The sequence below is a fragment of the Prionailurus bengalensis genome, chromosome F2 (genome assembly GCF_016509475.1).
Source record: "Prionailurus bengalensis isolate Pbe53 chromosome F2, Fcat_Pben_1.1_paternal_pri, whole genome shotgun sequence".
In the NCBI taxonomy this organism is placed as follows: Eukaryota; Metazoa; Chordata; class Mammalia; order Carnivora; family Felidae; genus Prionailurus; species Prionailurus bengalensis.
The window spans coordinates 46,367,983-46,383,269 of NC_057353.1; the positions used below are offsets into that span (position 1 = coordinate 46,367,983).

The 15,287-nt window shown below is 37.0% G+C and overlaps 1 protein-coding gene across 2 annotated transcripts in view; it reads right to left on the reverse strand.

Annotated features, from left to right (window-relative positions):
• Positions 1-12,284: 12,284 nt before the first annotated feature.
• RNF19A (ring finger protein 19A, RBR E3 ubiquitin protein ligase) overlaps positions 12,285-15,287 on the reverse strand; it is a 57,724-nt gene continuing 54,721 nt past the window's right edge. For both annotated transcript variants that reach the window (XM_043601473.1, XM_043601472.1), the window contains exon 10: positions 12,285-14,465. In XM_043601473.1, the coding sequence (XP_043457408.1) occupies positions 13,775-14,465 (691 nt within the window). In that variant the 3' untranslated portion in view covers positions 12,285-13,774. The remainder of the gene's footprint in view (positions 14,466-15,287) is intronic.

Consider the following 15,287-nt stretch of genomic DNA (forward strand, 5'->3'; position numbering starts at 1 on the left):
TCCAGCAATTCCACTGTGGGTATATACCCCAAGAAATGAAAACAGGATATTGAAGGTTATGCAATCCCATATTTATTGTAGCATTATTCACAACAGTCACGATATGGAAACAGTTTATGCCCGTCAACTGATGAATGGATAAAGATTATACATACCCATACACAACAGACAATGCAATGTTATTCAGTCACAAGAAGGAAATCCTGCCATTTGTGACAACATGGCTAGACCTTGAGGACATGCTGAGTGACATAAGTCAGAGACAAATACTGTATGATATCACTTTTATGTGGAATCTTAAAGCCAAACTCCTAAAAATAGAAAAATAATAGTTACTACGTAGAACTACCAGGTTGGGGGAACAGGAGAGATGTTTACATGGACGAACTAGCACTAGAAGATCGGCTAAGTCGTAGAGAACTAATGCACAGCATAATGACTGTAGACAACAATATTATAAGCATCAAACTTGCTAAGAGACTGATCTTAATTATTCCCACCACAGAAAAGAAATAATTATGTGAGGTGATAAAGATGCTACCTAGCAGTACAATATATAAGTGTACCAAATCAGTTACGTACACCTTAAATTTGCACAGTATGTCAAACATTTCAATTAAAAAAAAAACTACCGTACTTGGTTTTGAGCTTTGTGCTAGGCATGTGTATAGTTTATTACACACTAATTTCATTCTTATAACAACTCTGTTATAGATGAGGAAACTATGGCACAGAAAAAATCACAGAAAATGTATATTAAATCCCTGTAAATTAACAAGGGTTACAAATATTGCAAGTAGTTGATCCAAGATTCCAATCTTTGAACTTATGCTGTTTAATGGAAAATATTAAACATAATGGAATAATTAGTAAGGTGCCTGGTCTTTAAGTTACAGCTTGTAGAGGCAATGAACATATAAACTACCAATCTTGTTAAACTAATAGAGATGTAATAGTGATTATGTAGAGCAAGAGAAATGCCCAGTACTGCCTGTGAGGTTAAGATAGGTTTTAAGGAGATAACTGTGCAGCCTGAGTTTGTCATTTGGATGAGAAGAGGGTGTGCCAGGCAGAGGAAAGAGGAGACACAAAGGCATCCAGATGCACATCGAAGGTGCATGTTGAAGGCAAGTGTGAAATAACGGGGCGTGTTTAGGGAACTACGTGTACTCTTAATCTTAGGAGGAGCAGAATGTCTATGTGATAGGCCTGAAGGAATGATAGTTGGATAAAACAGAAAGCTGTATGCTGCATATAAAATGGTAGAAATAGAGTTTTAGTTATAGATGTGGTTCCTCTGTGAGTCAGGCGTTGCCTGGTTTTCTTCCCCTTCTCGGCATACACAAGATGGGACTTTTCAAACTCTGTGATTGGTTAGGGACACATGACAAATCCTGCCAACAGAGTAGAGGTAGAAGTGATGTGTCCCTTCTGGGCCCAAGTACACAACAGCTAGTACAGGCCCTGCATGGTCTTCACCCTTGCTACAGTGACTGAGCAAGGCCTCACATTCCAGTTAGTGGGTTGTAAGAAGACGACAGCTCCATCATCAGCCTGATTCTTTGAGTGTTGGTCTGAAGCGGATTCCTACCAGTCTGCATTGGACAGATAGCATGAATGAGAAATAATCCTTTTTTTTTTTTTTTTTTTTTTTTTGTTAAGCCACTAAGACTTTTGGATTGTTTAAAATTATATCCAAAGACTTGGATCTGTTTCTGTATAGTCTTTCCTGATCTCTCAATCCGTAAAACCAACTTCACACTGTTCATCTCCACATGAATGCCTCATAGACACCCCAAATGTAATAATGCCCCAAACTGAACTCCTTGTTCCCTCAAACTTAGGTTTCACTTGTTCTTTATCTTGGTGAAAGATACCAGCATTCATACTCTGGCCTAAGCTAGAAACTTCAGATTCCTCCTAGACTTTTCTGGCTCTTTCAATCTCCGCATCCAATATTCATTCAGGCAAACTGTTTTATTACCCAGAGAGGGCACATTCACTCAACATCGACTGCTCTTGCACCAGACGTTTCCCTGCTCTTCTCTCTTCCTTCTTACTTCCCCAAACCACAAAGCTAATTCCTAGGCATCCTTTAAAATCCAGTTCAAATGTCCTCTCCCAGAGGCTTTTCCTCACCTGCCTTGGCTGAGTTAAGTGATCTTTGTCTTCTCATAGTGCCGTATGCATAGCTCTACTATAGTTTTAACCACTGTTTTTGTGTTTTGATCTGTGATCATGCTCAGCTACCTGACCTTAACTGAAACAACTGAGGCCATCTCATCTCACTGCTCCAATCTACTCCCCTTTTGACTAATGACCAGATTTTCCCTGTTCCTTCTCTTTTAGAAAGTAATTTTCCCCCTCCTTTCGAGTGCTGATCCCTCATGCTATCCTCCCCTCTCTTCAAGGGCTTTCCTCCCAGAATAAATCCATCTTTTGCATATTTCCCTTTCAATTACAGCCTTCCTCTCAGCCTCCAAACCCACTCAACTCTTCCTCACTTAAGGTCCTTCTCTCAATCTCCCAAGTTTCCATCCTTTCCTACACCATGTTTTCAAAAGTAGATGACTTCTTCCATTTTTCTTTCCTACCTCCCAAATTTCCTTTTTTGAAAGAAATTTGGCCTCTATCTCCCAACACTATTCGAACTACTGCCAACAACATTTATCAGATCCAGAAGCTTTTTCTTTGTCATAAAACTGGGTTACACTGTGGCCTGAAGGTTTGTTTTTTTTTTTGAGAGATCCTCATCTAACTCTACTCCATTTACATTGAAGTCCAAATAAGAACACAACAGAATATTATGCAGTCTGAAATGCTGATGAACCGTGACTGTACTGGTTTTGCTCTTATGCTGAGATTGTGGGCAAAGGAGGGGAAACTTGAAAGGTAAAGCGGCAAAGCCTTAAGGGCAGCTACAAGACTGAATCTAAAATGGCTATTTTGGTTCTGAGTTGCTCAGAATGATCAATAACGTATCCAGGCAATTTCAGAGAGCACCTTCTTCATGAGCAAGATCTCAGAATGCCAAGGGCTCTGTAAGTTGACACTGCAACATGATGGACAGATTGAGAATCTGTTTGTCAGGAAAACTTTCATTTCCACTTCTTAAATGCATTTTGGTGAAAACTCCCTTCACGTGACCAACTTGTGGCGCCTCACTGTTGGAAATGTGCTCTTCACTAGAGGACTTCTCAGGAAGAAGTATTAAGGGCTGATGGTATTTGTGTGCAAACAGAATAATTAATCATGAGTTACAGATCATTATTTTAAAGCGATTTCAAAGATATGTTTTATACTTGTTTTTCTCATATACTATTTGCCATCTAGGAACAAGATGTAGCAAAGTATGTTCACGTTTGGAATGTGTTTTACTCTCTCAGCCAGTTGCCACCACTTAGACCACAAGGACCCCCAAAAACCGACGCAGAAGTCCTGCCTCTCAGGTCTCCACACAAGGGATCTGTCTCCAGAATGTATTGAATTTCTTCAAGTTCATAGGTTTTGATGCCTTTTGCCACACGTCAAAGTAAAGACATGGTTGAAAGTTAATCGATGGTACAAAGATCAATGAAAAACAAGCAGGAGATAAGAGTATAAGAGACTCTCACAGCTGTCTCTTCTCTTTTTCTCTGGGAAACTACTTTAGAGCATAAACCTGGAATTAAATCCTAACTCTGATACTCAGGAGTAATGAGCTCATATAATCTCAAGGATTTTAGGTTCCTCATCTGCAAAATGAGGAGGGATATCTTCCTACCATTCAGGGTTGTAGTATGATGTAGTTTATGTAAAATACCTGGCGGTACTTAGTACTTTTATCTTTCCTTCCATGTTTACAATTGCTCTCTTCCCATGTGTGTATCTCATCTATGTTGCTAGAAAAAGAGAGCTCTTTTCAAGTATTATGGACACAATGTTACATTAAAAAAAGTATTATGGACACATTCATTATTCACTTACTGGGTAAGAGATATACATTAAGACCCCTCCAATAGAAACAATACAGCCAGAGAAGTGACTAGCCTTGGATATCTGTTACCATCTCCTGGGAATTAGTCATGACAAAGTCAAGAAATTACTCCACAGGTTGAGCAGCAGAGCATCTAACAACATGCATCTTTCTTTTCCAACCTGTCACTGTTTTGAGGTGTGTCAACACAAACAGTTGCATATTCAGAGTCTGGCATAGGCTGGTGGGTGCTTAGTAAATGTTCAATAAATGAATCTAGAGGACACTACCCTAAAAAGGTGCTCTGGTTAACAAAATTCAGATTAGAGAAGTTCCTATTATTGACAAATTTATAATGCTCTTCTAAATATTTCTCAAACAGTGGTTCTTAGAATATTTGCAGAATTGCTTGAGAATCTTGAGTCCAAGGGGCTGGGAACTTAACTTTTAAAATCTCTTCTAATTCTTAGGCAAGTTGGAATATACAACCCAATATGCCAGAAGGCAAGTTGTGCAATTACTAATATCTGAGTTGCACAAGCATTGTAAGTGAACTAAACTACTCAAGACCCTCTGAATAAAATATTGTGGAGGATAAGTAAAAAGGACAGTTTCTGATTTTAATGAGCTTATGACTAATTTGGAAGGAACAAAATAAAACCAAGGTCCAGAAGCTCTAGTAGGGGAAACAAAAGCATCAACGCAATGTTTGAGTGTCAAAGTTATTACAAGGGCCAAGAGGAATAAATCAAGAACATTTTCAGGAAAAAGCAAAGTCTAAGCCAGGTTTTTGAACAGACTTGGGTGGACGAGAAGAAAGAGCTCAGTATGATTAAATTACTTTTCTGCGGAATTTTCAATATCAGAAAGTAATACAAACCTAGTAATAATAACTCTGCTGCTGGAAGCTTCATTGTGTAGCAGGCAGAAGCCAGACAGGAAACTCAGGAACCAAACTGACTTGGTTTTCTGTTTTTCCTTAGGGTTTAAATAGTGACCTGTCAAATCCAAAAACTGCTAAAAATTGAACCTTGCTGGCTACCTTACATTTGATCTCGTCTATGTCAGCTTCTTACCTGAAAACAGGACCAAATATTTACTATAATTAATCAGTGGGTTGGGAGGAACAATTTTAATCCTAATTCATATGTGTGTGAAGACAAGGGCAAAGATTCAACTAGAATGGTTATAATAAAACAGACAAAAAAAAAAAAAAAAACCAGACAGACAATAACAAATGTTGACAAGGATGTGGAGGAATTAGGAAGTATACATATTGCTGATGGGAACAAAATGATGCGGTTGCTTTGGAAGAGTTTGGCAGTTCTCCAAAAAGTTAAACAGTGTTACCATATGACCCAACAATTCCACTCCTAGTATTATACCCAAGAAAACTGAAAACATGTTCACACAAAATCCTGTACACACATGTTGATATCATTTATAATAGCCAAAAATGTGAGAACCCACAGGTCTATCAACTGATGATAAACAAAAATGTGTTATAACCATACAAAATATTATTATTCACCCATAAAAAGCATGAAGTACTGATATATACTACTCCATAGATGAACCTTGAAAACACTAAGTGAAAAGAAGCCATACATAAAAAGCCACACATTATATGAATTTTATGTGAAATGCCCAGAATGGACAAATCTATTCAAACAGAAAGTAGCTTTAGTGGTTGCCAGGAGCTAAGAAGACCATGAGGGATGGGGGTCGTGGGGGGACCACTGGGGAGATGGGAACTGGTTGCTAGTGGATACAGGGTTTCTTTTTGGGGTGATGAAAATGTTCTAGTATTAGGTAATGGTTATGGTTGTATAACCTTGTGAATATACTAAACATTACTGAATTTTACACATTAAAAATGTTACAATATGTGAACTGTATCTCAATTTTTAAAATTGAAGGGAAAAAAAAGCAAACCACTCAATTCAAATAATAACTTACAGGTAAACTCTGGGGTCCTCCAATCAATCCAAACTGGCCACCCCTTTAAGCTTGTCAAGATTTTACCAAAAGGAATAAAAGGTGAAGATGGAAGACTACTTAGACTGGAAACAAGGTAAGGATGTCTCTTTTACCAGTCCTATTTAATATCTTACTAGAGATTTAAGTCAATAGGTCCAAAAAAATAAAAAAATGTTGCTAATGGCATCTAGATTGGAAAGAAGGATATAAAACTATTTGCAGAGACACGATTGTCTATGTAGAAAAATCCTATGGCTGTACTAAAACTCTTTAGAGCTAATAAATGACTTACAAGTTTGTAGGATTCAAGAACAATCTACAAAAATCAATTGTATTTCTATATAATAGTAACAATCAGAAATTGAGATTTAAAAAAATATCCGTATACTGAAAACTATAAAGCACTATTGAAAGAAATTTAAAAACTTAATAATAAATGGATAAGCCATGTTCATGAATCAAAAGATTCACTATGGTTAAGATGCCTATTCCCCCCAAATAGATCTATAAATTCAATGGAATCACAATAAAAATCCCAGCAGGCTTTCTGGTAGCAATCTAGAAATTCCAATAGAGAGGTAGCATTCAGATCAGTGGGAAAGGATCGGTTATTTAAAAAACAATGCCTTCACAAAAACAGCTTTCCATTGGAAGAAAATAAGATTGGACTTCTACGTTACAGTAAACAAATTCAAGACAGATTAAAGCAAATGTAAAAAATTTAAAAATCTCACAAGAGGGGGCGCCTGGGTGGCTCAGCTGGTTAAGTGTTCAACTCTTGATTTCAGCTCAGGTCACCATCTCACGGTTTGTGAAATCAAGCCCTGTGTCAGGCTCTGGGCTCTGCACTGACAGTACAGAGCCTGCTTGGGATTCTTTCTCTCCCCCTCTCTCTGCTTCTCCCCGGCCTGCATGCTTCCAGTCTCAAAATAAACATTAAAAAAAAAAAGTCTTCCAAAAAAACCTAGGAGACTGTAAGTATAATTTAGGAGCAAAGGAGACCTTAACTATGATGGGAAGTTCTGAAATATAGAATTAGATAATAGAACTTTCATATAGCAAAATTGTGTGTGTGTGTGTGCGTGTGTGTGTGTGTGAAAAGTATGTATGAGAAGCCTCTGAACTATCTTTGCAACTTATCTTTATAGTCTAGAAACATTCCAAGTAAGTTTAAAATAAAATGCACGGCAGGGGCACCTGGGTGGCTCAGTCTGTTGAGCATCCGACTCTTGATTTCAGCTCAGGTCATGTTCTTATGGTTTGTGAGTTCAAGCCCCACATTGGCTCCATGCTAACAGTGCCAAGCCTGCTTGGGATTCTCTCTCCCCCTCTCTGCTCCTCCCTGCTTGTGCATGTGCGCTCTACCAAAATAAACAAATAAACTTAAAAGAAAAGAAAGATTCAACCTAATAAAATTCTACATTGTTTATAACATGTGCAGCAAAAAAAGTTAATAAAGCAAACGGCCAAATAATAGACTTGGACAAAAATATAACCTGTAACAAAAAACTACTAATAGTTATATATAATGCATAGATAATTATAATAACTGTAAATATATAATAGCTATGATAAAGATCCCTTTCAAACTGAATAAAGAGAAAACCCCCTCCAAAAACAGGCAAAAAATATAAAAAGTCAGTTTAGAAAACAGTACATCAAATACCACCAATTCTCCTCCTACAAAAAGATATACAAATTCACTAGTGACCAGGGATACATAAACATAAAATCAAATAATACATATTACTTTATGCCAAATAGTCTTGTAAAAACTATAAAGCTCTAATACTTACTATTAGTTGAATGCAGGGGAAAGGAGACTCACCTATTGTTAGTGGAACTGTTAATATTGATGGCCTTTTTAAAAAAAGGGAATTTGATAACCTTATTAAATTTAAAACTACATAGACTTTGCAACCTAGACATCAGAAATCCGTGAAACTATCTCCCATAATTAAAACTACCAGAAAATAAGGACTTACATGAGGGGCTGCCTGCACACTTTTGTAGAGGAGTGGGGCGGGGTGGGAAACAAAAGAGCCAAAGAGAATGCCCATCATATGCAGCCATTAAAAAGAATGAGTTGGAGCTGTACCAGTTGACTTGGACTAATTTCTGTAAGATATTGAGAAAATCAAGAAAATGATCAATGTATATATGCATTGTGCATGACCATGTAACATGGAGAAAACTATGCTATCATACATACTTGCTCCTTTGCAGGGGTTATGGGGGAAGGTAATGTAGAAAGGAGGGGCTGAGAAAAGGTGGAGCAAAGAAGAAAGGGAAAAAAGGGCTGAAAGGGAAAGTAAATTCTTTTCTGTGCATTCTCTGAAACATCAGTTTGCACATTACCTCTCTAAATCAACAAATTTCTTTATCCAGCTAAAGTATCATATTTCCTATAATAAATGAACATACAACAAAAAGCCCCCAAAAGCAAAATTAAAATGCCTTGGCTAAACCAACCCTGAAAAATGCTGTTCCAGTTGATGAGGGAAACAAAGGCAGGAGAGCTGCAAATCTCCTTGCAGCTTGCAGCCCACAGACAGACACCAGAAACATGCAGGGTGTGCCTTCCTCAAAGAAATCACGGCTGCCTTCATGTTTTATTAAAAACTAAAAATGACTTTAACAGCAGCTGCCCCTCAAGGTCCTGAAACCCTGTTTCAAAGTGTCTTAGAAACTTACTTTATCTCTATCTCCATTCCCTCCACAAACTTAAAAGTATATAATCAGTCACTCGTCACAACCCTAGTGCAGCTCCTTCTCCCCACGGGTCCTGTCCCTGTGCTAAAATAAAATCACCTTTTTGCACCAAAAATGTCTCAAGAATTCTTTCTTGGCTGTTTGCTCACGAACGCAAAACTTCCAAATTTCATCATAGTGGCCGTCATACACCTACATTTATGAACGTACGTGATATAAAACCTTACTAAAAGTGACTGCTTTTTCAGTCACTGTCTTTGTTTCCAAAAACTTGTTCTAACAATGTAATGAAGAGACTGGTCACCAACTCTGAGGCCTAAGCCCACAAACATTCTCATTGCCGCTGCTCAGTTATTCTGTCCCATCATAGCAAGCTTATCCTCAATCTCCTCTTCAAGTATAAAGTACTTATTAGTACATAACTTATAGGAAAAAGAAGACATGGTCCTTATCCTCAAGAGCCTATAGTTTCTTTCTTTCTAAGATTTCTCTTGTCCCAGTATTCTGAATTCAGAATTTGGAGGCACTTGGTATACCTGTGCTATGAAGCATCTAAGTTTTACCTCCTCCATGCTGGATAAAAGGTAGTTGAAATAGGTGTTCCAATTATTAGGCAAAAGGCTGGAAAGAAAAACAATAAAAGCAAAACTGTCATTACCATAGAGCCAGAAAAATTCACAGATTCTAGGATTAGTAAATTCTTACAGAAGAAAGCCTGCCACTCCTTATTGCTCATATTATATCGATAAAGATGAACTGCTTCTCAAGCTGAAAATCTCATTTTCTGTACTATTAAAAAATAATTCACAATGCCCAGATAGCCTTAACAACAATTTTTACCATTCAAAAAAGATATAATTCCAATCCTATGCACTCTGATACTGAAGTTTATCCCAGAAGGTTTGTATAATATTTGAAAAATCAAGTTCATATTTTAACCATATTAACCATAACCATATTAACCCTTAAAGGAATAAATCACAATTATATGACAGATGTCCCTTCCAATAGCAGTCAATAAAATTCAACATATTTCTCAAGGTAAAAACTCTTGGCAAACTAAAAGACAACTTAATAAACTTGATAAAGGGCATCTACAAATTTATCCACACAAATATCATACTTAATGGTTGTTATTCAGCACCTTCCACTTGAAGTCCTAGCCAGTGCAAATGAGCCAGAAAAAGAAATACATGATAGAAAGATCAAAGGGGAAGAAACAAAACCGTTTGAATCCTGGCTTTGCCACTTACCAGCCATGTCACCCTGGACAAAATACTTAACTCTGTGCCTCTGTTTCCTCATCTATAAAACGGGGACAATAAATACCTCCTTCAGAGAGTTGTCTGAAGAATAAATAAGTTAATATTTTAAAAGTATGTAGAAAGTGTTGGACAATTCAGAGCACTGTAAAAATCTTAGATAAAAAAATAAATTATTCACACATGACGACTGTGTACACAGAAATGTCAAAGAAGCTTAACTACTGGAATTAAAAGTTATATTCCCTAGATATGAAATTACACAAAAATCAGCTGTATTTATATATACTATCAGTAACAAACAGAAAATGGCATTGAAGAAAATATAAAGTTCCCCAGGAATAAAATTTAACAGAACACACAAAAGACCTCTACAGGGATAATTATAGACCCAATGTAATCCCAACTAAAACTGGCAGAATTCAACGTTACTCTAAAGTGGTTATGGAAATGTAAAGTGTCAAGAATAGTCAACACACTCTCCAAGAAAAACAAGGTGGCAGATTTGTCTTACTAGATGTCAAATACCAAGACTGATGTCTAAATAGTCCATTAACTCACCTGGGAGAAGATCTCTTTCTGCAATGCTCATCCATTTGGTTTGGATCTTTTAGATCTTTACACTAACGTTATCTAAGCAGAAATGCTCTGTATAAAACAGCACTATCCAATACCTCTAGTCCCTTTATTCCACACTTCATGTTTTTCATAACACCCATCATCTGACACCATTTTAAGCTATGTGTATGTTTTTCATGTCTCTCTCCCCCAACTATAGTATAAGGTCATTGAAGCCACGGTGTCTGATACAATGCTGTATCTCCAGTCTACTTTGTTACTTAGTTGAATAAATTGGCAGGAATCCCAAAAATTCTGACTAGCATATGAAATACAATGATTAAATTTGAACTAAATTTAAAACCTGCAAACTCCCTTTCACTATTCATCTATTAAATGATGGTTACCAAAACACTGTAACTCTCCCCAAGTTTACAATACTATTCTGAGCATTCAAAACCCACCAGTATGTAAACATTGGCTTTTAGCAATGATAACTCATGCTTCAATAAGGGAAATAAATAAAACAAGCCTATTAAAAGGAACCATATAAAACGTAGCCCTGAGAATCCTAATGACTCTGGCTATAAAGGCAAAATGATCAGAGAACAGGAGGTTAGGTATTTTGCTCATGTAGGAATTAATAGCTATGATGGTTTTCAACATGTATTTTATCCTTTGGTGGTCAAAGTTTACATTTAACTAGACAACATGCTGTGGAAAGTCTTACATATTTACAAATTAACTCAATTTGCAGTGAAAATAATAGTGATGGACTGTGTAAATTTACCATAAAAGCAGATTCAGTGCTCTGAGGCTGGGAATTTGTATATTTAAGGGAATCCCAGTAAACTGGTGGTCTACATAACGAACAGTACAGTAATGCCATTATAATCTTTGTATTCTTCTCTCTCACTACTCTGTGACTTTTGCCCTGTAGGCCTTAAAAAAGCAAACTACAAATGGTCTTACAAAGATTTTGGTGAGTTTAGGCCTGCTTGAACCCTGGAGTATTCTCGTGTTCTCAGAGTTGAGCTCCAGGGGAATTTGGCTTGGTCCTAAATTAATCCAAGTGTGAAGGATCCGTGGCAGATGAAGGAACTTCTGAAACCAGTGGAAAGGTTTAGACCATTTTTTCAAGTGAGACTGCGGCAGTACTTGTTGAGGGCACAACCAGAAGTGGAATGAGGTACACTGAGTGCACTGACCTCCTACGTGGCACCACTTTTGCCGTATTCCTCCCAAACTCATTTCACTTTCCATTTAATCTTCGCTCTTTTACAGAAATGTCAAGAAGGTGGGCAACATATGCATACATATTAGTTTCATTATTAACTATGTAACAGGAAATTTAAACAATTACCAATGCATTTTTTAGAGGCTATGAGGATGGAAAGCATTTGATTACAATTGCTAGCTTAAATTTAAATGGCTCTAGTTTCATGGTCTTATGTTGCCAGAGAAAATCTTAAAATAGTCTTTTAAGATCTTTCTACTTTTCTGTTAAGATGAGGATTTATAATACTTATCTTTTCACAATTTAATGATAGATCTATTTACTTTCCAACCAATTCACTTTAAAAAATAAAATATGTTGATGAATAAAGCAGCTTCTTTCTAGAGGAAAGGCAAGTATCAGACATGAAGAAAGGACAGTTTCTAACATTGTTGAGAATTTCAGCAGATGCTTCCTTTTGGGCTGAGACTAGGATACAGAATCATCTCAATAGCTTGCAAGATCTATAAATACCTGCTATATAGCAAATAAGTATTCTTGTTCTTATAAAAACACTTGCAAACGAACCATAAGGCAGCAATACATTAGTATTTACATTTATTTAATGTATGCAGTTTACACACTCACTGTTGAACAAAATTGGAATGCAAACAAATATACAAACACCATAATAAGCATTATCAAATAAAATAACTGGCACTAGTGTTATAAGCATATTAATGGACCTGGTGAGAACAAGTGATGGAAGAAGACTGCAGCCCAGGGCATTTTTCTTTTTATCAAAAGAAAACGCTCAGTAGCACCATAATGGTAATACTTAACAGAAACACTTAAGATGGAACATTTCAACTGCTATCATTGAGGTTAACCTGTTTTATATAAGTGAATTAACAGTATAGGCAGTATTTTGGCCAACTTCTGTTTATGTCAGCTGACCACCCTCCATAAACAAAAGCAAAAGAAAGTAAAGCCAGCCATACACGGATCCCCTCCTCAGTACTTGGTACAAACTCTGCACCGTGCTTTGAGCTCATGATCAGAGAAGATACACATGTGTTAAAAACTGAGGTTATGTAATCACTGAAGCCCGAGTGTGTCTTTGGTAGGCTAATACTTTTTCAGCGTTGTTATTATTAATCATGTTTATCTATCTTGTATTTGTCTACATAATCCAAAGTGGCTAGAGAGGACACTATGGAAAACAATATAGCAAAATCTTCAAACAACTAGGCCCTTAAAATCCAGTCTATTCCAAAGGCACCAAGAATCAATGGGGTGCAAACGTCCCCTTGGTAGAAGGTGACTTTTTTGTAATACTTATAAACTAATGGAATTGTATTTTGTAGTTTTATAGATCTTATTTGGTGCTGTCAGTATACTTAATTACCTACTTTTACACTTTGCTTCTAAGATGGCAACAGCAAGATGCAAGATATAGAGAGAGTACCAGGTATTTCTATTTCAAAGTTGTGCAAAAACTGCCACAATCTTGCTCAGAGTGTCTAAGTATCCAAATGGTAGCAAATGGGCTGCATTAAGCTTTATATATCCACATTGCATATGAAGAAAAAAAATGAAATTTATGCTCAGTTATGAATAGAAATGTTACAAAGAGGATCATATACTGAGAGTAACCTGCAAAGTTCTTTAAACAGTATCCTTTAGTGGTTTCAATAAAATGTCACTAACCACTTATCCCTAAGCCTCAAGTTTTCTTCATAAGAATGTTTCTAATTGCATTAGTACTTTATACTGATTATAAATTAAGCCAAATTTCTATCTAAATACACGGTATGTGCTTCAAGCATTGTTTTGTGGTGAACACACAAAACATACTTCTCTTAAGAATTATTGTCCTTACAATAATGCACTTTTTAAAGCCTTCATTTCATAGTTTGGTAATTAAGATCCACATGAAACACAATGCTTTGCTGAACACAGAAAATGTATCTGCATTAGATTATGCAACCTGGCATTTGCTGGTAACTTGAAACTTAAAGTAGTCACATGTAGTTCAACCAGCTCCAAACAAGGTTGTTCGGTGGTAATTAATTTGCAGCATTTATAGGCCTAAATTTCAGTCTGAATTGCAACTTTTAATTCCATTGTCTGATGTGAGTGGTTATTATTTGTTTCTTTTAGTGCATCACCAAAATATAAATCAACACTGGGTTTTATTCCATTGTTACCATGTTCTTCAGCAATATGATTCAACTGTGGAACTTCTGAACACGAAGCAGTTTTGGTAAGCACAGAGATGCTACACTGATGTGGAGAATTTTCCAGACGGTCATTTTCTACCTCAGGAAGAATGTTAACAGTAGCAAAGCGGGCATGATAATCATTGGAACCATGACTACAAGAAGTTTTCATGCTTTCTAGGTCAGAACAACTAAATTCAGAAAAATGACTAGAGTGCGAATCCGCTACAGATGGCATACTGTCACTCAGGGATGGAGCCTCAAATTCACTTGAGTTCGTGCTTTGCTGTTCTAACAACTGTGCATCCATGTCCTCTCTGGTCTCATTTATCTTCATGGTACTCTTTTTCCTCAATTTACCACTTTTTGCTTTCTTTCCTGCTGTTGCTTCTTTGGACCACTTGGTGGCACCGGATTTACCTTCAGGCAAGCCACTGGATGAACCACCAGGATGACTCCGAGCGGCGCTGCCATCCTCCACGCTACTACTTCCGCTGTTGTGCCTGAATTTAGATGGCTTTGATTCAATATCTACTTGCACCTCCAGACTGTTGCCTTCTCTGGAACACAAGAGTAACAAATATAAACAAATTTCTAACTTCCTTTTATTTTGATTCAGGTTAACAGCAAAGGGGGAGGGATTCTGTGTGAAAAACTCAAAGACTACATAAAAGCTGTCAGAACAAATTGATGTAGGACAAGTTCTATTAAAAAATTACTTGAGGGGCGCCTGGGTGGCTCAGTCGGTTGGGTGGCCGACTTCGGCTCAGGTCATGATCTCATGGTCTGTGAGGTCAAGCCCCGTGTCGGGCTCTGTGCTGACAGCTCAGAGCCTGGAGCCTGCTTCGGATTCTGTCTCCCTCTCTCTCTGATCCTCCCCCATTCATGCTCTGTCTCTCGCTGTCTCAAAAATAAATAAAAAAACATTAAAAAAAAATTTTTTAAATTACTTGAAATAATAGGACTATATTTACAATAATGCTTTAATTAAGACAAAAAACAGAAATAGCAACATTTATTGCTTATGCTGTTCCAGGTACTATGTTACCTTCTCCATTTTTTTTCAGAATAGCTTTATTGAGATGTAATTTACATATCACAAAATTCCCATTTAAAGCACACAATTCAATGTTCTCTAGTGTATTCACAGAGTTGTACAACCATCACACCACCACCTAACTTCACAACATTTTCATCACTCCCACAAGCAACTCTGTATCCACTTCCACTGCCTGTCTTCCCACCCCGACAACACCTAATATACTGTCTCTATGGATTTGCCTACTCTGGACATCTCTTCATTTGCTTTTCCCAGAGAACCCAATAGTTGGTAACCACTATTTATGATAGTTTTGCCTAATGATAGGAATAATTCTTTTAAA